At 46.1% G+C, this 26,480-nt stretch overlaps 1 protein-coding gene across 3 annotated transcripts in view; it reads left to right on the top strand.

Annotated features, from left to right (window-relative positions):
- ADCY1 (adenylate cyclase 1) overlaps positions 1–26,480 on the top strand; it is a 119,422-nt gene that overhangs the window by 67,593 nt on the left and 25,349 nt on the right. The window contains exons 5-10 of one of the 3 annotated variants that reach the window (XM_061996650.1): positions 3,653–3,780; positions 10,830–10,988; positions 12,354–12,495; positions 20,353–20,508; positions 24,033–24,227; positions 25,621–25,718. In XM_061996650.1, the coding sequence (XP_061852634.1) occupies positions 3,653–3,780; positions 10,830–10,988; positions 12,354–12,495; positions 20,353–20,508; positions 24,033–24,227; positions 25,621–25,718 (878 nt within the window). The remainder of the gene's footprint in view (positions 1–3,652; positions 3,781–10,829; positions 10,989–12,353; positions 12,496–20,352; positions 20,509–24,032; positions 24,228–25,620; positions 25,719–26,480) is intronic. The other 2 variants (XM_061996648.1, XM_061996649.1) reach the window with 2 other exon arrangements.

Here is a 26,480-nt window from a genome sequence, read left to right as displayed (position 1 = left end):
CAGAAAAAGAAACAGATGTGTGTAATAAGCATAAAATAGATTGTAATTAAGGCACCCAGGGTCAGACTCAACCTTGGCGTGATCCTACTGCAGTTACTGTAGTTATGAAAAAGAGGAGTTCAGTGTTTAGCTGTCAAAGCCTGGCTTTGCAAAACTGTGGTCTGTCTGTCTGACCCTTTTGTCATCTCGCTTCGGTAGGTCCTCACGTACCCTGGTGACACGTGAGCATGTGGAAATGGGCAGGTTGTTGCAGCCAGAGGAGGCAAAGCAGGGAATCTCTGCTGTGTGAGCATCTGCCATCTCTAATGAAACAAATAAAAGCTTTAAAGAGGCTCTTCTCTTACCAGACTGTTGCAAGAAACAACAGTACTGCAGCGAGCATCCCCAGCTTGGGGGCTGTTCATGTAACAAACACATGCTCAGACTGTGAAAAAACGAACCAAAATAAACCCCTAAAAGCTCAGCAGCAGCAAGGATTGTTGCAACCTGACATCTGAGAAAGACTTTCCTTTGAAAGACTGCACTAACCCAGTTCTACCTCTGCTCAAGAGCTGGACTCCTAGCTGTCTGCCTGTGTGTTCTGATGGGAAAGGTCTGAAAGCTCCTTAAGCTTTGTTATTGTCTTTGAAATCACCTGTTTTTTGGATACACATATATTTTTGTGTTTTTCTTACAAACTATAAATGATTTTCCTTTCCCTCTCCTTACCCTGATTACACAAAGCAGTATTTGACATGTGTGGTACAAGAATACAGAGTTAATGGCCCAGGTTTCCAGTTTTGCAGTCTAAGCTGGCAGATTTCACTCCTTCTGCAAAAATACGTTTCAATAAAGAGCTGCAACAACAAGAAAAACCCAGTGAAGCCCCAAAACTACTTGTCACACCCCCCAACCTCATTCCAGCTAATGGGTAGATGGAATAAACTGCTTTGTCAAGTGCCTGCCTGAAAGGGTGAAGAAAGCTCTTGGGGAGTATCCTCTGCTTTCGGAGCTCGGTGTTGCTCGTGGCCCCGAGGAAGGCGGTGAGCGAGAGTCGTGCTGGGGGAATTCTGCAGCTGCAGGCAGCGCAGGTGGGCAGGCTGCCTGCAGAACGCACTGCTAGCAATCTCTGCTGCTTTTCATCCGCTGCATAAAACCAACCCATCAGCTGTTTCTCCACAGACAGGGCTCAGGATGGGCTGTGACTGGAATCAGTAACTCTCGCACTTGAATTCATCGCTGCCGCTGCAAACGTGAAAAGGAACTGCGGAGCCAAGGGCTTCTTTGGAAGCTGCTGAGGAGACAAAACAGAGGAGAGGGGAAGGGGTTGGTTTGGTCAATTTGCATATCAATCCTTAAAATGATGTCTCTTACAAAGCTGCACTGCTCTCCTTCCTGGAAGGCTGCCTCAGATGTGGAGAGAAAGAAAGCAACTTTTTCTAGAGACTGCAGTTTGTTAATTGGCTGTTACAAATGAGGACAGCGAGGGTGACATCTCATAAGGAGCACAGTGGTGGCTTCAAAAACAGCAGGTGATGTCGCCCTGTGTCTTCCAACAAAATTAACCTCTCTCCACAAAATGCTGTAGTCCTTACTTTCTTTCCTCTTTCTCCTACGCATGTAATAAACTGGCTGGGAAAAGTGGTCGTGGATCACAGTTCTGCCCTGCTGGGGTTTGGTTTATTCCTTCAGCTACCTCTGAGGCTGCTCGAGTGTGCTGGCAGTACCTTGTGTGTCCCGTTGTGAAATGTGCAGCACTGCTCTGCAGCACAGAAGCTCTCCGACGTAACCAAGGCGTTGGAAATGAGCCGTTTTGGTTGTAGGCACCATCCAGGAGTGGATGCTGATCGATCCAGACAGACAGACTGTCCACCCCAGATGGCTGAAATGGCTTTCCTGAGTAACTTTTGGCTGTGTCAGCCATTGGCTGGCCACAAATCGTGCATACCACGTTTTAAGGTGAAAAGGGCTTTGTAGAGGATTGTAAAGCATAAGCCAAAACTGGATTTCTGTTTGGAAGCAGGTTCCAGCTTTACCTACCGAGCACCCTCTACTGCTGCATGATTTACTCACAACTTAAAAGGAAACAACGATCTTGTGTGCTTTGGCAGCATCCTTTAGTGGCTGCCCTGCAGAAGCCTGCAGTTGGAGAGCCTGTTTTGTGTCGGGATAGAGCCTGAGGTCTGCGTGTTACTTTGCCATTAGTCAATCATTATTTTACCTCTATAATACCGTTGAGGCAAGGGTCTCCAAATACCCAGTAAAAACCCTAAGTAGTCGGTGAGACATGATGTAGCTGTAGGCTGGGAATACTCGGTGGCCCTGGGGATGATGCTCCTACAATAACGATGCCTGCATTTATTAAAAGGTATTTCAGCAATGATAATTAATTCATTTCAAATCCCTCTGTACAGGAGGAGATGTGTTAAGTAGCCACCCATAGAAAAGCCTTTTCTACTAGTTAAGCATGCCCAAAAAGATGCTGCTCCTCTTTGGTTCAAGATCTGAATGTACTGCTTAGTTTATAAAGAGGAGCAGGCATCGCTGCCGAGCTGGGTGACGACGTGGGGAGTGTGGGCAGCTCGGGAACGCAGGACACTGGATGAGGATGTGTGCCTGCAGGAGAAGCTGAACCAGGATCGTTAGGCTTTGGGAGTTCTTTGTCAGGAATTTTCAGTTCCCCCAGCATCACCCTCCTTTTGTTTATTTCCTTCTGGGACGTTGTTCTTGTTAATCCTCTCTCATCGTATTCACGACAGCTCACCCTGCAAGGCACTTACTAGTGTAGTCCCAGCTATGGAAGTTGGATTTATTGAATCCAGTTAGTTATTTTTCCTTGCTATACTGTAAATGGGTAGAAGTTGCCATGGTCTAGCTGTAAGAGGTACCATCACCTCGTTGTGTCTTCTCCTTGTTCATTAGCTAAAGGCGTGGCTTGGTCAAAGGCACTTGGGTACCAGCTGTCTTCTGCTCAGACTGATGTAGCAATCATCACATGCCACCATTGGTTCTTCAAAATAGGAGAGATTTACATCTCCTTGACTGTAGAAACAAAGCTCTATGCAAATAGGAGATGAACTTGATGGTAGTGCAAGCTGACTGTATCTTCTGATCTGCGAGAGTGTCACCTTTACACTGATCCTGCTGTGCTGTAAGCTGTGATTTATGAATGGGCAACGCACAAATGTGTTACCTTGAAACACATCGTCCTGCCTGGTGAGCTGGAAGTGGGTTTGAAACACAAGCATTGCAGAAAGCAAACGTTTCCCCATCTTGAGTAGGCTTCAGCCCTTTGGTTTGGATTTGTACAGAAATACTCATTGCAAATCTTGAGCTCGTCCTGCCCTGACGTGAGGGAGGGGGAATAACGCTTGTTCAGTGCCTTAGTTTTAAAGCAGGGTGTTACCCCGTGTGTATTGAACAATATGGGGTTGATCTGCAGTACATATGTGTGCATTTGTAAATAAGGAGATATGTGCATGTCAGCTGTGCAGGGAACCCAGACTGTGTAAACTGGAGATTGCTTCATTTGACCACTGATGGATTCCCTGAGTGAGTGATTGCACTGATGGATTCCCTGAGTGATTGCACAGTGTCGGAGAAGGTTTTGTCCTGTGAAGACTGCAATATGTATATGAATAGTAAAACTTTTCCCATTCTGCTTTTATTCAAGGAAAACCACTGCAGAAGAATAAAAATCCTAGGGGACTGTTACTACTGTGTGTCAGGCTTGACCCAGCCCAAAACAGATCATGCCCATTGCTGCGTCGAGATGGGGCTGGATATGATCGACACCATCACGTGAGTACTGCGGGCGGTGGAGCTGGGCAGGGGTGCTGCAGCCTCGGTGGGGCATTCGGGAGCTGTGTTCTCAGGAGAGGAGCAGTGCCTGCTGGCACTGCCCGCCCAGCAAAGCACAGGACACTCATTTCAGGAAGGGCCATTCTACACAGTCCATTTTCCACTCTGATTAATCACCGTGAGGAACTCTGAGTATGTGCAGGCAGATGCACATGCTGCTTAGGGGGCAGAAAGATACTAGGAAATAAACATTCCTGTTGCTTCTTGCCCCAAAGAAAGGAGCCCAATTTCTTGTGCTAGAGCGATGGGCGCTGCTCGTTTTGCACACCAGCATGCAAACCCAACGCCAGTCCTGACGTGTGCGTGTTGTAGATGCGGCTTTGTTCTCTGAATGGTAGCTTGCTGATTTCTCCTCTCAGCAAGCCGTGTTTAGACCTTTAATTTATGCAGCTTTTCAGAAGTGCAACGTGAGTTTTACTTTGCTGAGCAGAAGAATTGTTTTTAGTGCTCGAGAGCTCTGCGTTGGTCGTTGTTTTACCGAGGAGAAAAATGTGAAATGTGAGAGAACTGTGAGTGGGCTTTTAGCAAGAGCTGGAGAAGTGTTTCATTACACAGCAGGGGAGGGATAAAGATGGGAAATTTCTGCCCTGCAGCTTGCTCTGTGCATGTGTGTTTCATAGGGAGGAGACGGGAAGGAGTGCACACCTACATTGATTCTGTGTATAAATAAATACAGGTCAGCACAGTGCAATTACATATGGAATGAGCCTGCACAAGTGTGTCACATCAGGGGCCACTGTTTCCAGTAGCCAGTTGATCTTTTTCTGTTCTCATACGGACTGTTGGGAATATAGTTTTGCATTGTGCACAGGGAAGCCCTACCTCCTCTGGGAAAGTGGACAGACCACAGAGTCATCTCTGTTTAACAATTAACAGTAAACTATTACATGAAGAAAAAAATACAGAACAAGCAAACATAAGGCTTATGAATTCAAATCTCATGTTTTTATCTGAAACCTTTTACCTTCCTCCTTGTTTCTCGTCAAGCTTTTGGCAAGTCTGTGTTCTGTGTCTTCCATTTGTGTGTGAGGATGTTTATGCACTTTTATGCACAGAAAAATGTTGGTTTTCCAAAGCCAAATTGTGCTCGTTCCTGGAGCCTCAGTGTTGTAATGTATCATGATCCTCTCACAGAGTTCACTGTGAGTTTTGCCCTGGAGAGCTGGGTCTGACTCTGTGGAAGTGATGAGTAGTTGTGCACTGGACATGACCACACGTTTTTGTTGTTTCACACCAGCCTTCAACTTTTCTGTGAGCCCCTATTCATTGAGCTTTCTGTGCAGAGGACTTGAAAGTGTAGAAGGAAAGGAGAGAAACACTTAAAGCAATTCAAGGCTGACTCTCATTTCTAGCTCAATTCATGTATCCCTCTTAAAACCATCATTTATAAAACAGACCTAAGAGTGTGAAGAGCTGGGTAAATGAATCCCTGCTCTCCCTCTCCCTCAGTGCAAGTGCACCGTGTTTGTAAATGTTGTAAAGCTGATAAAACACTTTGTAATCTATGATAATAGCTGATAGTGTGTGATGCTGTAAGATCCTAGAAGAAAATCCAAGGTGTTCGGGTTATGTCTGTGTGCATGCTTCCAGCAGTGCGTGGTGACCCCCTTTAGATGGAAGCCTTGGCCTTGGGAAGCACAGCTGGATAGACAGGCCTTGTACACATCTTTCATATTCTTGTTTTAAGGAAAAGCTCCCTGGAAAGCAGTAACTGATGCTGTCATCCTCTTTTAAACCTGGCATTAATCTTTAATTCATTGGTTGTGCTGTGTCTCATGTATACAAATAAGGTAGTGCTGTAGCTGTCTGAACTTGCAGGGCTTTGAATGTTCCAGTTTTACTAATCTGAGCAATGAAACGTGTTCCCTTTGTTATCATTTACTGGCTGCTGTTGTGACAGTGTAAACCTGAAAAGGGAGCTGAGTTAAAAGGGGAGAAATGAGCTGGGACGGTTCAGCCTGGAGAAGACTCAGGGAGAATCTTGGTGCACACAAGCACCTGATGGGAGGATGCAAAGGGGACAAAGGCAAGCGTTGCTCAGCGGTGTCAGGGCAAGAGGAAACGGGCACAAACCCAAACACTGGAACTCTTGTTTCAGAAACAACTTTTTTCACTTTTGAGGTGGTCAGATACTGGAGAGATTGTGTTGAAGAGTTGTGCAGCTTGCATCCTAGGAGAGATTTCAAACCCAGCTGGACACAGTCCTTCTGCAGATGCCCCTGCTCTGGGCACGAGGGGTGGTCTAAATGATTTCCAGAGGCCCCTTCCAGCATCAGCAGCTCCATGATTCTAAGTGGATGGGCTGGAGTGTCTTATCTAGACACGTGTAGTCAGAGGTTGTGGCAGAAGATGACAATTTCAGCCTTTTGTTTTTTAAAGAGTTGATAAATTCTAAGTCCTTGGCACAGTCAGTGGTGAAAGCACGGTGAGAGGGCAAGGTGGAGAAGAGGCAAGGTTGTAATGGTACCAGAGTTATTTAGGCTTGTAGAGGGGCTCAGAGACCCACTCTGCATCCTTTGTACATAAGCACAATTAATGAATGAATCCATTTTTCCCCCCAATGAGGCATTAGTAGTGTCAATAAGGACTGTAAGATCCAGGCTCGTTTTTCCATTTAGTTCAGTGAACTGTCCTGTCCTACTTCTGTTTGGAAACAGAAAGATGGTGCATTCCAAGGCCCATTGCCCTTGATGGCAGCACTATTTTTTTCTTTCACTGCAAGTGGAGCATCATCTGTTCAGATATTGTTGGATTCTGGGTGAGGTTCTGTTGTCAGAAGCATGTGGCTGAGCCAACTGCAGCTTCAGACCAGGAGAACAGGTCCTGATGAAGATTGGGGGAAAACTCTTGGCTCCTTCACAGAGAGCAAAGTTAGCAGATGAATATCCCAGCTTCATTTCTTGGCAGATAGGTTGAGCAAATGAAAAGGTGAAGAGCTTGTGATGGTGTAACACAACGTTTATTCTCTGTCAGTGTGATTGCTAGATGGTGTTTATCAGCCCCAGGAGGTGCAGAATCACTTCCCTTTCTAGACTTTCATCCAGAGCTGGATGCCAGCTGGTGGTAGTCTTACTTTCTGCAGAAATCAGGCATTGGCTTTGTAAAGTTATGCTTGGAAGTTGCTATCCCCAGGGACAGGTTTGTCACATTGCCTGGGATAAATAGACTCTCCTGAATTGCCATTCAGTTGATGCATGTGTCAGAGGTGCTGGCCACAGAGATATGTACCACCAAGATGGGCTTTTTTCCCAGGAAGTCAAGGAACAGAAGCTTCTAGTGGCTGGTTGATGGATCTGTGATTTCACTGACTTGAACTCTGTGGTGAGTTCTTATCAATCAATACTTTCTGCTCTGCTTGTGTTCTGTGCAGCTGTTACAGTGTCCCAGGGGTTGGTGCTGCCTGTGGGTATTGTCTGAGAGTGTCACCTCCTCACATTTAGATCCAGAACTTCAGGGTAACTTTCAAGGGATTTATCACATATTTAAAAGCTAAGTTCATAACTCCATGTGCCTCCTACCAAGTCTGTTTTTCAGGGGCACAGGTAAAGTCAGACCAGAATCATTGTGAGAGGGTCTTTTCGTTTTCTTCTTACAAAAAGGGTTTCTGCTGCCAAAGATATTTGTGTCAGTGCCTCGGCACAGGCTAGGTGTTTGTTTAATTCAGCCCATCAAGGCAGCATCCAAATGTGAGTTAAGTGTTGCATACCACCCATGTTGCTTCCATCAGGTGGGTTTTAACTGCCAGGTTGTTGTTAGTCATGTAATTGGTCATGCTCATTAGCACCTCTGATGTGCCAGGTGTTGCTCTAATGTGCAGGATGTTGTCCTCCCCCTGGTATTGAGGAGTGTTAGGCCAGGTATGCTCCTCACCTTACTTCAATTGCTTGCCATATTTAAAAGTTCCACTGCAGTATTTTGCCTTCTGACTCGATGTGTTCGTTAGCTAATTGCCATGGAGGAAAGCTTTGCCCAGCTGCTCGAGCTCATCCCTCTCTCCTCGTAAACTGGCGAGAGTTCATGTTTCAGCTCACGTTGCAGGGGCATTTTGATACACTTCTAATAATATTTAATTGTTCCTTACAGAGCACTTCATCAACTGATATCAACCATGTGAAACAATTGCTTGGCTCAGCCCAGAAATGCAGCCTCTTAGGAGATGAAGTGAGGGAGCTATTTAAATGCCACAGGGCAAGGAGTGAGCTGTGATGTGTCCAAGTGGAAAGGAGCAGAGACTCCACCAGATTTGAGAGTGGGCCAAAATACTGGCGTTGGCACTCGTAAACTTGTCGAAAGCATTAACAAGATCCTGTAACCGTTGGTGTCATCACGTAAACGACACGTTCTGACCATGCTCCTTCCCTTCGCCTCTTACCAGGCTGCCTGACTCAGGGCAAGCTGCACCACCAGCTCAGCACATCTGTAGATCACAGCAGCTGCTGCTGACTCAGTTTAACCTGTGCACGGTTTCATCTGGCCCTCTGGCCTGAATGTTCCTGGCACATGTGAGGTTTGAAGAGCTTTGAGGGACGGTGTCTGTGAACCTTTGTTTCCTGAAAGCCAGGCACCTCAGTGGGGTCTGTCAGCTTTTGTGTGTCACACTGGTGAGCTTATCCCGTACACATGACTCCACCTCATATGACTCCACTGGTCATCCTGTGTGAGACCTCCCAGGTGGAAGCTGGGCTTAATTCACACCTGCACGTTGTGTTGCTGCTTGGCTGCATGGGACGTTGTGGAGGATGGTGCTTGAACCGTCTCCTTCCTATGGGTTTGGTCCTCAGCAGACCAAAGGCACTAGGGAGTGAAGAGGAAGTACAGCAGCCAGTTTGGGGAAGCCCAACTGCAATGTCAGGTTTTCCTCTGTGATCTTGTGGCTGAGGAAGAGCATAGAAGCACTAACTTTCCTGGTACCGATACTGTTGGTGCTTTTACTCTGGTCCCCTGCAGGTCTGGGGAAGTCTGGACTGGCAGGAGGGAGTTGACCTTGAATTCTGGGAGAACCAGCAACTAGAGCCCCACACAGCCAATCACTCCCTCCCCCTCCCCACACCTCCGATGGGCTGGGGACAGGAATGAGGAGAGAAAGTCAGAGCTTGTGAGTTAAGAACAAGTATCACATCTAAAACATAGCAACAGTAGGAAGAATAAAGTATCATAATAGTAATCGACAGAAGCAAAACCCAAGACAGAAACACAAGTGATGCCCAGTGCACTCGCTCACCACTCACTGCCTGATGTCTGAGCACCATCCACCCCTCCCGAGCAACCCTCCCAGCTCATGCACTGGGCATGACTCCTGTGGCGTGGAATAGCCCTGTGGCTAGTTGGGGTCAGCTCTCCTGCCTGAAATGGGAGTGTTGAGATGGAACTGGCATACACAGAAATGTGTAGGGAGCCTTGCAAAATGAAAGGGCACACATGGAGCAGCCAGAAATCCCGTTTACGCCTTTAACCGGGAGACATCTATTTCTCTGCAGATATTTTTGGACCTAAAGAAGAGCCCTAAATAACTGATAAGAAATGGGATGCAGAGCTTTCTTTTCTTTTTCATTGTTTTCCCCTTCACATGCAGCACAGGTCTGGAGCTGTTCTGCAGATGATCTCAGTGACTCTGATGGTTTGTGGCAGCACATGAAATGTTTGTAGCTAAGGAGGGAACTAAAGCATAAAGGCTTGGCAGGATGCTTGAGCCATCAGGGTGGAGGGTTGTCTTGTTAGTCACTTAGAGAGACTCTGCACGTGCCTAGTTTCAGAGGGAAGTGTTTTTCTGTTTCCGTTTGTTCCTGGGCTTACTTTTGTGTTAACATTTTGGAAAACTTTTGAGCATATTCTATCAGAACCTAGGAAGGAACAAGTGGGGATGAATAATTTATCTGAGGAACTTCTTTTTCTCTTCCTGCTCATGGCTTGTTTGTGAAGCCCTGGTAATTTTCAGACACGAATTTGTGATTTAAAATGCATCAGACACTGTGATATTGTAGTGCAGGAACGTTGACGTTTGGGAATGTCGTTGTGCTGCTGCTCTGATTTTGTAGTTAAAGGCTGGTTTTTATGTATTACTCAACATTGCTCGTTTTTGAGAGTTCAGTGGGGTGTATTCATGGAAATTAACTGCATAAAGGGCACACAGGTCTGTAAGGTAAACTCAAAAAGTTTAATGAACTGTTCAAGAGTTTCTTCCCTACTCAGATTTAATAGCAGTGAAAACAGCCCTGAAACACACTCTAGTTTCTGGGGAAAGAGTGTAGAAATGGGTTCTCCATTTAGATTTTGTACTAAGTGACTGCTTCTGTAAGTCTTTTGTTCAAAACATAAAGTGTTTTCAGATCCTGCTTTATGGTGCATTGGCACATTGTTCAGTACAGCTTATTTAACAAGGAGGATGTGTTGTGTTTCTCTGTTCATTTCCTTTCATTTACTTTTTGTTATGCCATTCCAGTTTCTAGCAGCAGATGGAACGTCCCTCTCTCTCTCAAGCTGGTTGGGACAAAGCAGAGTCTGGACCAGTCTATATCAATGTCTGAATATCACTGACTTTCCACCTACATTCAGCCTGATGCTTTATGTACTGTTTTAAATGATGGGGAGAACAAAGAAGTACAAGACAAACACTCATTTGTGAGCAGAGAAACTCACATACTTGTAGGTTTGCCAATGAAGATAATTACATAGGTACTTAGTTCTGCAGGGGAACAGGAGCCAGGCAACAAGGTGTCATCCTGGAAAGCTTTGGCTTGCAGGCTGTGGTCTTGGTGTAAGGTTAATCTGGTGATGACACATGCACAAGTGAAGATACAATGGTTGAGTTATCATTAGGTGACTTGAGTCTATCAGCTTTTAAAAAGATGCTGTCTATTCAGTCATGTGTGTGTATATATATGTGTATGTGTGTGTGTGTGTGTGTGTTACCTTTGAGGGAAGGAGGGAAAAATAAACTCAAGAGCAGTGTCACTGTCTAAAGACCAATCTTGTGCTGCTGTCTGTTCCAGGTCTGTTGCAGAAGCCACGGAGGTGGATCTGAACATGAGAGTGGGGCTGCACACAGGCAGGGTGCTTTGCGGGGTGCTGGGTCTCCGGAAGTGGCAATACGACGTCTGGTCTAACGATGTGACTTTAGCCAACGTGATGGAAGCTGGAGGACTGCCTGGGTAAGTCTGAGAGAGAAAAAAGAAACAGGAACCTGCTTGGGTGAGGGATTTGTTTCCCTCTTCTACACTGCATTGGCAGTGTAATTGCTGTTGATAAGAGGGGTTGGGTTGGGTGAGACAATCAATGCCCTGTTTGTGTGGAATCCTCCAAGTGATGTTTGCTTTAGCAATAGGTTCTATTAGAAGCAAAACATTTCCAAATGAAATCCAGCTAGGAGCTGCCAAATATAAGGACTAGGAATGGGAATGTAGGGATGCTCGTGCTATTTCATGTTATAAAGGGAAAATTCTCTTGTTATTTGAGGAAGCTTTTCCCCTTGCACATCTACACATAGGGTTGGGTGGGGAGTGATCCTTATTCCTTTACATGGCAGGATTTCCAACACTGGTAGTGTGCTGTAGGAAAAACCCCACCTGTTTATGCACTGAAGTACTGATGGTGTGTGTGCAGATAAAGCTGCAGCCAACCCAAGTGGCACATCCTGCAACTTTATTCCTTGGACAGCCTTGGACCCAACTGAAACGCACTCGGTGCACTTCTGCCAAGGTGCTGCTCTCTGCAGCTCCCACTTGAGCTGGGACCTACCATCCTCTGATGGGCTTTTACAAGGTCATGGTTTGCTTGCTGAGCAGAGGAACAGTGAACTCCTGATTTCTGTGGTTAAGATGGTGGATTTCTGTTCTGTATGTCTGCCTCCAGCTGTTTGGCAGTGTGTTTTGCATGTTCCTTCCTTTAAGGCTTTCCAGCAAACAAAACCCATAAATCTGAACACGTTTGTTAGAGGAAAGCAGTAATAGCTTTTCAAGATGCTTTCTCAGAAGGTGTTTCAGATACAAGGAGCCTTTCCAAACAGCCAAGACAGTTTTAAGGATAAGAAATGACTTGAGTGTAGTCAAAAATAGCTGTGCTGCCAAAACAAAGTGAATTAGAAACAGAGAGAGTAAATGAAACAACTCTGAGATGTGAAGGGGAACAGAAGAAGTTTCCTCTTTATGCACAGGAGGGATTCAGGGAGTGAGGTCACAGGTTTCAAGCAGCAGGACATTGTGCCAAGCAGGCAGTGAAGTAACCACTTGAGGCAGCTGCACGGTGTGGAAACTGATGGGCAGGGAGTCACTTTCCACAGATCAACAAACCTGGGAGTGTTCAGACAGCTTCCCATCCTCTCTGCACAAGTGTGGAAAGTGCACGTGACAGATATTTCTGTGTTCTGTTGTGCTGAAAAGACCCTTTTCTGGTTTTTATCATCAGAAACGGTGTTTTGCACGCAATTTGAGCTGTGTGTCCTCTTCTGCACAGGAATGTATCTCAGTGTGTGCTCCTAGTGTGTGCTTTAAACAACAAAGTCTGATCTTTCTCTGCAGAAAAGTTCACATTACCAAGACCACCTTAGAGTGCCTGAATGGGGACTACGAGGTAGAACCGGGATACGGTCATGAAAGGAATAGTTTCCTGAAGAAGCATAATATCGAAACCTATTTCATCGTGCCGTCCCATCGCAGGAAGGTAAGTGCCACAGCTGCAGCGTCTCCTCAGGGCAGCTCTACTCATGTGACGCCTCTTCTGGGGTGTCTGGAAGCAGAGGCAGTACTGCTGTTTCTTATTTCTCTTGAAATCAGAGCGTTTGGTTTTGGCTGAGGCAGGAATGCCAGGAAAGCTAACCTTGGACGTTAGGTAGAGGAGTTCATCAGGTTACTTTTGAAGTTTAAAAGTAAAATGGTTTTTCCCTTTATCCCCTCGCAAAAACGAAAATGTATGCAAGTTCTGTAGGTGTTGTGTCAGAAATTACATTGTATGTTACTACAAAGCTTAAACACACTCTCCCCTCCCTCCTCCTGTCAAAGGGATGTTTCAGGATATTAATGCTCACAGCTTGGCTATTTTTCTTCTAGTTTTGCTTTGTTCTTCCCTTCCCATGTTCCCGTGCCGTTTTACTCATGCTTCCCTTTCTACAACCACTTGTGATGCTGCTAGCTCTTTTACTGAGCCTGGAGGATCCCCCGATGGATAGGCACAGGAAAAGTAGCATTTACAGCAAAGTCATGCCCACAGCAGAAAGCAATTAGTGACACAAATTCAGCTGTGGCTGAAGTGACATGTCCAGGGCATCTCCAAAAGCTGCTGTGTTGCCAAGCTGTACGACACAAGCCCTTTTATCCAGGTCAGAGGCTGCAGTCACCCTGCTTCCGAGTGTGTGTACCACAGGTCAGGTATTGATGCTAGAGCTGAGGGAATGTTCTGAGATTATTGCAACAGGTAATCTATTCCCTGTGCAAAGCATGCATTGGGTTTTTTTCCCCCTGATACACTTCCCTGTACATGACAAATTCAGCGTTTCCCTTGGTTGCTCTCTCACAAGGATTCTGGTCACCCGTTTCTTGTCTTGGCTGACCTCCCCTCCAGATTCTCTGAAGCTGCTCTCTCCCTTCAGCTTCCTGCTGTTGTCAGCCCCCTGGAGATGAACTGGGGAGAGAGGAGGCAGGCAGCAGCGCTGCTGAGGGACAGCAACGTTTTCTGTCTTTTCTTCATTTTGGTGGAGAACAGCAAATGGAAAGTGTGGAAAGAATAAAGTAAGAGAGGGTTTTAGTTCATTTGAGCAGGAACTTCATTTCTTAGATGTTGCTCAGGATTTAGCCACCCCTGATGGTGATGGATGTGACTCTCATTCCAGCCAGATTTCCAGGATAAGGAGAACAGAGGCCCAGCAGGGCGATGGAGGTATGTTGAGATGGAGTGTTCTCATCCTCTGGCAAGACCATGCAATCCCACATTTTCTTCTGCTAGTATATATGATTAAATTTGGGTGTAGGTACTATGAAAGACAATGGGTGGAAAGCCAGTGGGCAAGATTGTGTTCTGATAATCAGTGAAAGATTTCTCCAGTTGCTTTCTCAAAACCAGAATTAGTTCTTGAATGTATCAATCCCAATAAGGAAGAAACCATAAAGGAGAGTTTGACTGGACAAGGGGTGATGGAAAGAAGCTGGAACACAAGAAGTTCCGTTTAAACAGAAGGAAAAACTATTTTACTGCTGCCCAGGGAGGGTGAGGAGGCTCCTGCTCGGGAGGTTTCCAAACCCACCCGGACACGTTGCTGTGCCCCCGATCTAGGTGGGACCTGCTTTGGCAGGGGGTTGGACTAGATGATCTCCAAAGGTCCCTTCCAGCCCCCACCAGTCGATGATTCTGTGAGAGTTTAATTCAGATAGGTGTGTTGCTTGTTGCTGCTAAATTTGTTTGCCTTGGTTCTCTGCTGTTTTCGCTCCCACAGCATTATGTGTAATTTCATTTCCTATGTTGTTATGCATCGGGTCTCATTTCACATTGAGAAGAGAAACAGCTGAATTTCATGGCACTGCTGATAGGATGATGCACAGAGACGAGCAGAGAGAGAAAAGGGGCTAAATGTGGATGTTACATACAGCAACTGTGTTATGTCCACTCTGCTGCATGAACCAGTGCCTGAGGATCAGGAGCTTGACATTGGCATACTCAGTGCATGCTCAGTGTGCCAGGATGGGAGCCTGCTCCTGTGTGAGCACACACTGCTTTGTCTTTGCAAGACTGCTGAGAAGCTCCTGGTGATTGCTGAGAAACGACTGATGGGTTTGCCACCAGCTGCATGGGCCAAATGCCATCCTACCCATGGGCTGGTGGCAGGGCAGGTGCTGCAGTGCAGCTTGGCTAATGACACGAGCTCTCTGACATGCAGCATCTGCACGGCAGCCAAACGGGCACAACAGGACGCTTGATGGGTTTTACTGGCATTGACTTGGCTTCTGCAATGGGCTTGCAGATCAATCAGCATGTCACCTCCCTGTCTGTCACAGCCTTCCCGTGTTTTCATGCTGATCACTGGACCATGAGCTGCATCACAGGGTATTCACCTCCAAAGTAAACACCCGCTGTCCCCTCCTACCCCGCTTCACTCGTTCAGATACACAGGCACAGAAGGCGACTTGTGAAGCACAGACAAGGTGGAGTTTGTTTAGGTGAGTTCAGGTGTCTGCTGGTTCAGTATTGTCTTCCTTCCTCTGGAGCCTCAGCAGCTGAAATGCAGGCACGTCCTCTATTCCTCATGCATCGTCTCTGACATTAATACGAACTGACTTCAGCAGGTATGATGCCAAGAGGAATGAAAATCACTGTTATGAGCAACAGATGGCCAAGAATCTGTTGAATTTGAAAGGTAAATAGGCCCACTTAGGGGTTTTTTTTGGTTTGGGGATTTTTTAAATGTATTTATTGAAAAGCCCCAATCCACACATTCCTCCGCACTTGGGCTGTCAGGAAAATCGTTCATCACAAATATTGCCCAGGACAAGAGTGGGAATAGCAGTGTAAGGTGACTCATTCCACTTGCACTGTAAATGTGAACAGACCAGAAAGTTTGCCCATCTTTGTTTAGTCTTTTATTAAATCAGCCAACAACCACAATCCTGTGATGGAATCTGATCGCAGGTTTGGTGGGTAAGCTCGTGTGTGTGAGAGCACTTCTCAGTGGCTGCTGAGGGAATACACTTCCTTTTGGTTTGTTACAGTTTTGGGTAGAGATTATATTACTTTATTATTATTAAGGGTCTGACAAGTTTGGTTGATGTAACTAGCCAGAAGACTGCCACGTGCATGAATGTCTCAGGCTTTTAAAATGGGCTGATCCACTTAGACAAACAGATCTCTTTCTAACATACCCACTATTTATGAGTTCCATACTCTGTGCCTTAGACACATGGACAATCTTTTACTTTCAAAATCCTAGAATTACAGAGTGGTTTTGGATGGAAGGGACCTTCAAGCTCACCTCATTCCGCCCCCCTGACATGAGCAGGGGCACCTTCCACCAGAGCTGGTTGCTCCCAGCCCCATCCAACCTGCCCTTGGACACTGCCAGGGATGGGGCAGCCACAGCCTCTCTGGGCAGCCTGTGCCAGCATCTCACCAGCCTCATTATAAAGAATCTCATCCTTATGTCCAACCTAAATCTATGCTCTTTCAGTCTAAAACCACTGCCCCTTGACCTGTCACTGCAGGTCCTCACCACCCTCACAGGGTAGAACCTATTATCTCAGTCTCCTCTCTTTCATTTTGAAGCCATTACCCCTTGTCCTAACTTTCTGAAGCCTTGTAAATATTATTCTATGTGGTTGTTATTTCAGGAGGGAGAAAAAACAAAATCATCTATGCCAGATGAGGCAATTTCAGAGCCCCCTGGCAGAACTTCATAACTCTCCTGAGACCCAGCTCAAAGCTTTTCCCATTAATGATCCCTTGGTGATGTACCTGACTGATCTTTTTCCAACTTTCCACTGATACACTTAAAATGTAATTTAGTTTCTTTTTAATAGAGTGGATCTGTCTTCATCAGAGCTCTTTGTTCATAGTTTAGTGGTGGGGTTGGCAGTGTGAGGTTAGTGGTTGGATTCATGATCTAAAAGGTCTTTTCCAACCATAATGATTCTGTGATGCTGATGGCACCTCTCTAGCTTTGGAAAGGTTCATTCATTTCAGCAGCTGAGAAAACAGCCCAGTACAGACCATTAAATGGAATTCCTAAGGTATTTTTACAGATAGCCAAGCACTGGGCAGAAAGGATTGATTTGGGGGTGGGCAAGGAGAGCATTAGTTTTAGTGTTTACAGATGTGCCCTGGCTGTTAGTCATCGCCAGCTCAGGGCAGCCTGCTTCACCAGTACCTTCCCAGGCTCCAGAGCAAGGGTAAAGACAGGTGATGCTGTGGACCATTAAGAGGATGCAATAGACCTGTGTCCAGGAAAAGAGGGTCATAAAAATTGTAAAGATCAGAGGGCAATGCTATATATTTACATAACTTTTTGCTATATTGTTTATGTCTTGTGGGTTTCACAGCATAACCTGGAGTGCAAGCAATAATTAGCTTCTGGTAGGCTGCTAATCACCATCTGCAAAGTTTCTAGCTAGTGAGTTATTCACAAACTAACTGTGTGTTCAGAGATACTAGTTTTATTTCTGTCCAGAAAGCAATTGCAGCCAAACCAAAATACCAGCAGTCTGTTTGAAAAGCATTAGGAGTGAAAAGCAATAGTGAGGAAGAGGAGAGCACTCTTGTCAGCCTCACAATCTCAGGAAAACTCATTAGACAGCCCGAAGGTGCAAGAATCCTCTCAATAAGCAAACACAGCTCAGGAGCATCCTTTGGAACGTAGCTTTTAAAACATAAAAGCTTTGCAAATATCAGAAATATCCAGAGCAATTATCTACAGTACACACCTGTGGTGTGATTTGCTGTGAGCTGCAGGTGGATTTAACAGCCCAAAGGGCTGATGGGTTAATTTCTGTGACTTACGATGGGATTCAGCAACCTGAGAAGCGTTCTGGCTTGCATGACAGCAGCTGCAGGAGAAGTGGCAGAGGCTGTCACGTCACTTTCATGCGTTGTTGTTTCATCTGGCATAAGCAGATGTGATTTTAAACCTCCTGTGTTGCAGTCCTGTCACTTAGGGGTAACAGGAAAGCAAACAAGTTCTCTGTCTCCCTGCTGCTAGCAGTGGCAGTATCTTTGGACTTGGAGTACAGCATCCTTTTCCACTGTTAATCAGCACTGTTTTGGTTTAGTCTTCACAGCTGCTGAACACTTTTTCTACACCTGTGTTGAGAAAGTGGCCACACCATTCTGAATGTTCAGAGTCTTGCCTTAAAGAAGCTGTGTTACTTACTGGTCTGGTACACATCCCTAACATCCTTTCCTGACTGACAGCTAAGGTGTGGTAAGCAAAGTGTATCGTAAGGGCAATCAAACAAGGGTGGGAAAGCAAATGTCTGATGAATTTCATTGGAAGAAAAACCAAACCAAACCCGATTTGCTCACCTGTCTCACAACAAAATGGCTTGTAGGTAGCAGTGGGACAAACACTGCTACCAAGAGGCACGGAGTGAGAAAGCCTGAAGACAGAAAGCAGAGGCAGACAGGGTGCTACAGCGTTCATGGTTTGTGTAAATGTGTTTTGCATGTCATTAGCATCTTCTTTCCCGTGCCATTTATAAAGCGCTGCGGTGGAATATAGCCGGGGGAGCAGCAGTCTGCTGCTGTTTCTAAGAATCCCAGATAAGCACCAGTGAATCCCTTACCAGAGTACTACATGACATTCAAACACTGGGGTGTTTTCCCAGAATTTTAATCAGCACTTGTTTGTTTTCTGCGTGCTTAAAGGCACTCACAAAGCTGTGGGTAGTCTGGCTGCTCTCAGAGCACTCTCCTCTGTTAGAGAATCACAGCCCTTAAGCTCATTTGCCAGTTGTGTTGCAGCAAACAAACAACCTTTCTTAAAATTAGGAAGCAACTGAAGAGTGAGCAGAGTGAGGTGATCCCAAGGGTCAGAAAGAAGCGTGGAAGTAAAATGCGTTGGCACAAGTAGCTGGAATGAGAAGGGCTGCAGCGCATCCTCTCGCCTGGAGCGAGTCCAGAGAGAAGGCAGAGTGAGAGATTAGGGGCTGGGGGTTTTCCCTTGGTTGGTCTGGGGTTTTTTGTAAGTCTCTTTTAACATTTATCAGAGGCTTACAGCAGAAGGAGAGATTACTACAATATCTCCGAAGTTCACCGTGCCACAAGTGTTCTGCTGTAACACAAGAGCACGTGACTTGTGAGGTGAAAGTGGGAGCAAATGCCTTTGTTTGTATTTCTGATGTTGTCATATACCATAGTAGAATGGGAAATGCTCAGTCCCAGTGCAGAATCTGCATATCCTGCAACCACCAGATTAAAATAGAGAAAGGGAAAGAAGCCATGTATGAAATGATATGTGAGAGCTGCCGCTGGACTCCTGCCTGCTGCGGTTCCTTTGAGCAGTTGGGCTCCTGGCCAGCCGCGAAGAGCAGCAGCTATACGTGATCCACGTGTTTGCATAGCATTGCACAGCAGCTGGATTTGGGAAGGGGCCTTTGGAGGTGATGACTGCACAAAACAGGGTCAGCTTCACAATGAGGACCACTTTTGCAGGTTGCTCAGAGCAACTCGTGTGAGTGAGTGCTGGGAGTTTGCCTGTCTGGATATTGGGCAGCCTCTCAGGGCAGCTTGCTCCAGCACAGGGTCTTCCTCACAGGTGAAACTTGTGTTCTCTGTATCTCTGGGACTTTGCCTTGGTCCAGCCTGCCTGCCTTGCCTCTTGGTGCTTTTGCTGAGTGTTTTTTACTGTGTTTTACTGTGTCAGTTCTTTACTGGCATTTCCATAATGAAGGCTCTCAGGCAGCTTCTGCATCTCTCTCCATTTTTAGGAGCCTCTTTTCAGCTGGTCTATAAGAAACCTAAAACCAAAAGTCGTTGACCTATTCAATGCAACGTCCACAGTGAAAAGCTCAAGCAAAGAGAGAGCTAACGATGTCTTGAGCTGCATCCTACCCGTCTCCCATTTCTGGGAGCATGATTTGATCTGTCCTTTGTGCCTAGGAACACCAGGGACCAAATCCTTAGTGCTTCTTTATTTTGCTGTTCCAGGAAAGATGAATTTTGCAAGCTTGAGTTCCCATACTGTGGGAGCTCATTTCCCATGAGTGCTGCTTCACTCCTTCCACATGCCAGCAGCATGAGTAACACTGGTATCAACACTGAGGGACAATGAAGGATCCCTCTTGTTCTCATCTGTGAAAGCATCCAAACACGTGCTTATGGGTTTGCTAGAGTCAGCCAGAGTTAAATACTTACAAAAGGGTTAATGAAGAAAGTATTTGTCCTTGCTGAGCTGGGAGCTCCGTGGTGAAGGATTGTACCCAAGCCTTTGAGAACATTTCTCTGTGGGGTAACACACCCCTTTGACGAGATGAGAAGTGAGATGTAACCTTGCAGCCTCCTTTTAGGGCATGCGTGTGAATAAGTGTATCTTCGAAGCAAAAGCTCTCCTCTCCTCACTTGAGTGGGTTTGCCAGTTGCTGAGGTAACAAAATGAGGCTGTGAGAAAGGGGCTTGACATTATCTTCTTTGACAGCAATTAATAAAAATGCTAATTTCCTCCTGTTTTTTTGTCCCCTGTGTTCTCCAGTATTTAAGGGTAAAGAGATACAGGTATTGCCTCTTTGATGAGTCTGACATCGGTCTGCTTTTTGTGTAGCCCACATTTCTCTGTGTAGAAATCCATTCCCACGGTGTTAACTGCGTGTTTCCATACTGCCTGTCCCATGGAGCTTTTTCTTTTCCATCTCAGGTTTAGAAACCCCAGAAAGATGAAGGAATGTTCACCTGCAAATACAGGATGGTTTTGGAAGTGCTTTGCTTCCCGGCTGGAGTATTGCTGTTGTGGCCACTAGATGGGGAAGCTGCCTGCAGGTTATGGATCTCTGCCTGGGAACCTCACCACACGGTCAGATAAACGCTTCTCTCCTTTTTTCTGACCCACAGATATTTCCTGGACTGATTCTGTCAGACATTAAGCCTGCCAAAAGGATGAAGTTCAAGACGGTGTGCTACCTGCTAGTGCAGCTCATGCACTGTCGGAAGATGTTCAAAGCAGAGATCCCCTTCTCCAACGTGATGACATGCGAGGATGATGACAAGGTAATGCACAGGGGCTGGCTCTGTGGGCACAGCTTGCAGGGCTGCCACCAGCACACCCGCTCTGACAACGTGCAGGGTGACAGAGGAGTCCTGGCGTTCCTGCTGGAGGTAGAGCTGTGTAATGCCCACAGACTTCTCACAGGAAAGGCAGCACTTCGTTACAACAGGCCTTGCATTTGGAGTTCCTCTGGAGTAAGCCAGCGCAGGTGGCCCTTGTGGCTTCTATTAAGGGCTCCCTGCTCAGGAATTATTGTTTCTGAGGCTTTTTCTGCAGTTACCAAGAGCTGCTCTTTGCACCACGAGTCCGTCACAGCCTGAAGCTGGCGGCAGCAATACACGAAATAACAGAATAATTTTGTGCCTCTCTTTGGTTCTTTAAAAAAAGAAAAGGCAAGTGGTCAGACAAAACCCCCTCAGTCCCTCATGTGAATCCTTAAGTCCCTAACGCAAATGCCCCTTTCTTGAATGGCTTGTGATACCGTAACAGCATTGCTTTGTGTGCTGGTAACCTGGTTCACTGCCTTTCTGTGTGTGTCAACCTACCCAGGAATTTCTGGAGGAAAAAAACTGGTGAACACCAGAGTCCTTCTGTGATTCTGTGAAGTTTCCCATTCCATTTTCCATGCCAGCAGGTGGCAATACTGCACAGGTCACTGCACCAGTGCTCCCAGGGCAGGGTCTGTGTGCCTTGCAGTCAGTCCTGCATCTCCACTGGGTGCTCCACCTCTTCCACTTGTTGTTTCAAATAGTGCACATGTATTGAAGAGTCAGTCTAAATATTGCTTTCAGAAAGCATTCTAACCTTCATGTTTTGGATTTTACTTGTGTTTCTTCTGTGGGAAGGGGGCAGAAGAGTTGGTTGGTTCCTTTGAAACGCGGTTTCAGTGACGACACTCCGGATCTGACTTTGATATTGATGGTGTACAGGCCCTTCCAGTTGTGAATTAGTGCTGTTCTTGGAGTCTTTAGAAGAAGTGACTTTGAAGCATATGCAATACTGCACAGTGTATCTGGTGTGTGTGTGTGTGTGTAAATATGGCAGCACACACAGAAAGTCCTGACGTGGTTTGCCAGGGATCTGATCAAAATTGCCTCCTTTGCAGTGGAGTTCTACAGCTCTCTTTATCTGAACCAGCTGTTCTGATCTTTTGTACCTAATCCTTAGCATTTATGGTGGAGCCTGACACAGGACTGTGATACAAATACACTATGTTGCAATGTAGGGTTTCTTCAAGTCATGTACAGCAAGCTTTGGGTGTGAAGGCTTTGAAGGCGGTGGGTTACCGTAGCATCAGTTGATTTGTTAGGTAAATACTGGATCTTGACCACACTGGAGATAGAATGCAAGTCCATGTGAAATAACAAGAGAGATAGACATAAGAGACCTGGTGAAAATGATGCTAGGTGAGAACAGCTATTTTGATTAGGCACAGTGACTTCAACCCCGTTTTGAAATGAGGGGTTTCCTGGGCTTGGCTGTGGTTGTTTTACATGATGCTCTTTTGCTCACTCCTGTTATTGTGCTGTAGGCTCAAATATTCACTGTAAAAAATCCCCAAAGATGTCATTTCTGCTGCACCTTAAGCAACACATAAACTGACTAATTGCTGTTTGTGGAGACAAAAACTGTGTTCCTGACTGCTCCTGAAAGCGCTCGATTTCCCTACAGACTCGTGAGACAAATTGTGTCTTCTGCAAGAGAAAACCTGTCTCTGTTTAGGAACATTCAGAATAGTTGCTTGGCAGGCAGTTTAAGACTCCTACTGTGGCTAAGAGAACCCAGAAGACTGGATTTGAAATCTCTAACCCGTGTGTGCCTACAAGGTTACTTTTTTGTGTTGAAACAATTAGTTCTTACAGCACAGACAACGAAGTAATGGGGTCTGAAGGCTGGAAGAAGAATGTTTCAAGCAGCCTCGTAATTGTTTAATGCTGCTGTGACCTGCTCTCTACATACATAGCTAGAAAAAACAGGACTTGGAAAGTTAATTTCTCTTTGCCAAATCTGTTCTTCTTTATGATCAGGAAGCAAAGGTATCGGTCAGCAGCTTCCCCCTGTTCACAAGTGTTCAGGTGTAACACAAGCTGTGTAAGCTAATGAATTGCTGCAGTCCTCTGCTTGCTTGTTGAAGATCTCATGAGAACCCCTTCTTGTGGAGTATGATGGGAAACTGCCAAAACTGTTCCTGCAGAAGTTCTCAGTAGCCATCACCAGCACTGTTTACCATCTGGTTTAAAAGGATATGGTCTAGTATTGCCTCTAAAGGGGGAGCTATTAAGTCCTGACTGCCCTGAAGAGAAAAGTTCTGTGTGCTTTTGTAACAGCTTGCAGACAGATGCTACTGATGGTGTCCTGAGCCAACGCTGTCCTTGCCCCTGAGCACACTTGTCGTTTCATAGTGTTTTCAGTTGTCCTCCTGAACTCTGCAGAACTCCTTTAACTGTACAAAAACAGCACAGCTTGCCTAAGCTTGGTTGCCCAAACTCTGCTGGGCAGTCAGGCTTCGCCCTTTTCTAGATGAAAAGGGTGTTAGTTGATGTCTCTTTCCTCCTGCTCAACATGCTAGCCATTGGGTGACTCTTTCCTCCTGCACAAGACTGGCCCTCGTCTTTTCCCTCTGTGTTTAAAAAGCACTGCATCTGCAAGAGGATTTTGTGACGCCCCCGATCCGTTCAGCGTGCCAGGGCCCGTCACACAGAGCTGTCTGTGGTGGTTCAGGTGACAGTGCCCTCGACTGAACATGGCTGCTCAACCCCTTCTGGGCACTCTCTAGACAAAATGAGGCACACTGTCTAGAATCCCTCTCAGATTTGCTCTGTGATAAGTGTTTTGCTCTGAGAGGGGCAGTGGGTGATCTTCTTATCCGTCGTGCTCTCTCAGCCACAGAGGGGTTAACCCTGATGAGGTTCAGGTTAGCTCTGATGCTTTATTGTACTGTTCCATCTAGACTTGCGAGTACCCTTCAGGCATACCCAAGAGATCCTAACAAGAGAGTTAAAGACAGGAACACCTGAGATTTCAGACCTCTCTCAAGTCCTATGTGGTCATTGTCCAAAAGGTTAAGGACAATCACCTTTTCAGCATCTGTAACCAAGAGAGCCTCGGACAGTAGGACTTTCCTTGTGTCACAAAGAGCCCGGTTGTCTTGTCTCCAAGATGTCCAGAGCGACGTGTCTTCCATTAAGACAAACAATTGTGTGTGAGGTAAAGTCACACTGATTGGGATCAAGGTGGTTATTTCCCTCCGTGGCAGGGAAGTGTCGGGGCGGTCGGCGAGGAGAGTTTCTGTGGGTGAGGATCGGAACCCTGGCACGCTGTGGAGGTGTCCTCGTTGGTTTTAACGAGACCAGGGTTTCAGCTAAGGAGGGTGTTTGAGAGATGGGAGTCACGGGGAGATGAGAGCTGTGCCTGCTGCAGTTGCTCTGCTTGGCGGATCCCTCATCGTGCCTGGGAGCTGGCGGTGCCGTGAACAGCAACTGAACGTTGGGTGGTGGTAAAACCTGTGCTCGTGTCTTTGCTGCAGAGGAGAGCGCTAAGGACAGCCTCTGAAAAACTCAGGAACCGTTCCTCTTTTTCTACCAACGTTGTGTACAACACTCCAGGAACCCGAGTGAACAGATACATCAGCCGTTTGATAGAGGCCCGGCAGACCGAGTCCGAGATGGCTGACTTGAACTTCATCACCCTCAAGTACAAGCAAGTTGAGCGTGAAAATAAAGTAAGGGGCTTGGAAATGGTGTTTTTACTCATTTCACTGAGCCACCAGGCACTGGGGTGGGGGTTTTTGGTTTGTTTTGGGGGCAATGTTTAAATTCTGTTCGATGTCTTTAAATAATCCTCTGGCTGTCTCCCTGGGTTCAGACAGAGACGTTATCTCCACCTTCTGTGGGAGGCTTGGAGAAGATAAGACAGATCAGTATCTTTCTACTCATCAAGATCCTCCCCCGTGAAGTTACACATCCTTGCTTTGGCCTTCCTTTTGCTTCTCCCAACTGCCTGAGCCCAGTCACCTCTTTAGCGAGATGTGGCTGCCTTCTGACTCCTCTGCTGTGGACAAGCCTTAATTACAGGAGGGTGCTTCCCCCTGTCTATGGAGCCTGATAAGTATCAGTCCCATCAATCATAGAAGATACTAAAAGTCCTAAATCTGTGGGCAGGGTTGTGATCTTATGCCAGGGTGCTTACTGCAGACTCACAGCTGTGCATGTAAGCTAACAAAGCAGAGCCCTTTGTTCCTACCTGGGATGGGGCTTGTTTGTAACACAGATGGTTGCAATTGGAAAATGAATAAAAGCCTGTGATTTGTGTGTTTCCAAAGGCAAAGCGAAAGTGACAGGGGTTTGGATTAGTTTGGCAATAGGATTTAAAGTCACTTTGTGGTCCAAGATTTCCTGTCACTTGTTTCGAGTCAGAAGGTTGTGTGCCACATTAGACCCAACATCATTAAGGTCATGAGCATCAGCTTTGATTTCAGGTTTCCACCACAATTTATTGTTTAGTGGCAAATGGAGATCATCTAGTGACTGGGTGATCTCTAAAGATCCCTTCCAACCATTCCCTGCCATTCTATGATTCTGTGAATTGTTTTCCTTCAAAGCAAGACAGTTTTTCAGTGCAAATGAGACTGAAATTTGGGTCTTTCTGCGAAAACACTTGTGTGTTTCCACCCCTGAAAAGTGTTCTGTTGTACGGACTGTGGAATCAGGGATGTGATCAGGAGTGGTAACTGCTCAAACACGAGCCAGTGTCTCTCCTCAGCAGCTGCCTGTCCCAAGCAGCTGAAGTGACAGCACCAAGGGATGATGAATAACCAGGAGTGCCACTGAACCCCGTCTCAGCCTAACCCAGATTTGACTAGTTAGAGGGTGAAAACTAAATAGCTAGGCCAACAGGAGCAGCTGAAGCTGAAAGGCAGTCGAGGAGAATGTTGTGTAGACTTGCCTCATCTACTTTTTCATGTAACTGAAGCAGTGATTATTTGTATGTTTGCAAAATGGGTAGGGGCTTGTTTTATTTTAGGCTACAGTTCTTTCTCGCTGAGGACAGACAGGCACGGGAGGCTGGGTGTGTATAAAGTGCTCACTGTCTTCGTTTCTTCCTTTCTTCAACAGTACCACCAGCTTCAGGATGAATACTTCACCAGTGCTGTAGTTCTCTCACTAATTCTAGCTGCCTTATTTGGCCTTGTCTACCTTCTAATAATACCACAGTAAGTTTCTGTCTTGTGCCGTTGTAATTCAAAGCGCAGCATCTTCAGGCATCCTGCCCAGGTCAGAACATTAGTGTCTTTGTCACGGGAGTCAGCACCCAGGTTGGTGGAGATTCTCTGTTGCTATACCATCAGTCCAGCTCTTACCCCTTCCATTGCTCCAGAGGAGCCACATTTTGCTGTCTTATTTATTTTAAACAATTTTTCCCTTTCTTTCTTTCCCCCCCCCCCCTTTTTATTGTTGTGTTTTTTGGTAGGAGAGAAAGCCACTGAAACCCCCTCACTTGCTTAACACATTTCTGTACTACAAACAAAGGTGTTACTGCAGCTTTTCTAACTGTGTTTGTGCTGGCTTCAGGTGTTGAGAGCAACAGAGATAAAACCACAGAGCATAACAGAAGCCAAGTACTGAAGTATCCATCCAGCTTTTCAACTCAGATTTACAGCCTGCACTGAGGTTTTGGGTACCAAAGCTTTCACTACACAAACTGCCCAGTGCATAGTTTTTGGCTGTTCTCAGTCAGACCTTGGCTGCACTAAAGCAGATGTAACCAAGTGCTCATGATGTATTTGGGGGATATTTGATGCCTGTTGCCGAGTGGCCTAGTTTAGTGATTACTTCAGGTTTTGTCAGTTCTGTGGGAATGCAGGCTAAATAAACAAATATGTGAACGATTAGGCTCCACTTTCAAGCCTCAGGGTTGCAATAAGTAGATATAATTGTGTTCAAAGCATAAACATGATCAGTAATAACCTTTTTCA

Source organism: Colius striatus, chromosome 5 (assembly GCF_028858725.1).
Source record: "Colius striatus isolate bColStr4 chromosome 5, bColStr4.1.hap1, whole genome shotgun sequence".
NCBI classification, from domain to species: domain Eukaryota; kingdom Metazoa; phylum Chordata; class Aves; order Coliiformes; family Coliidae; genus Colius; species Colius striatus.
This window is presented reverse-complemented; position numbering and strand designations above follow the sequence as displayed.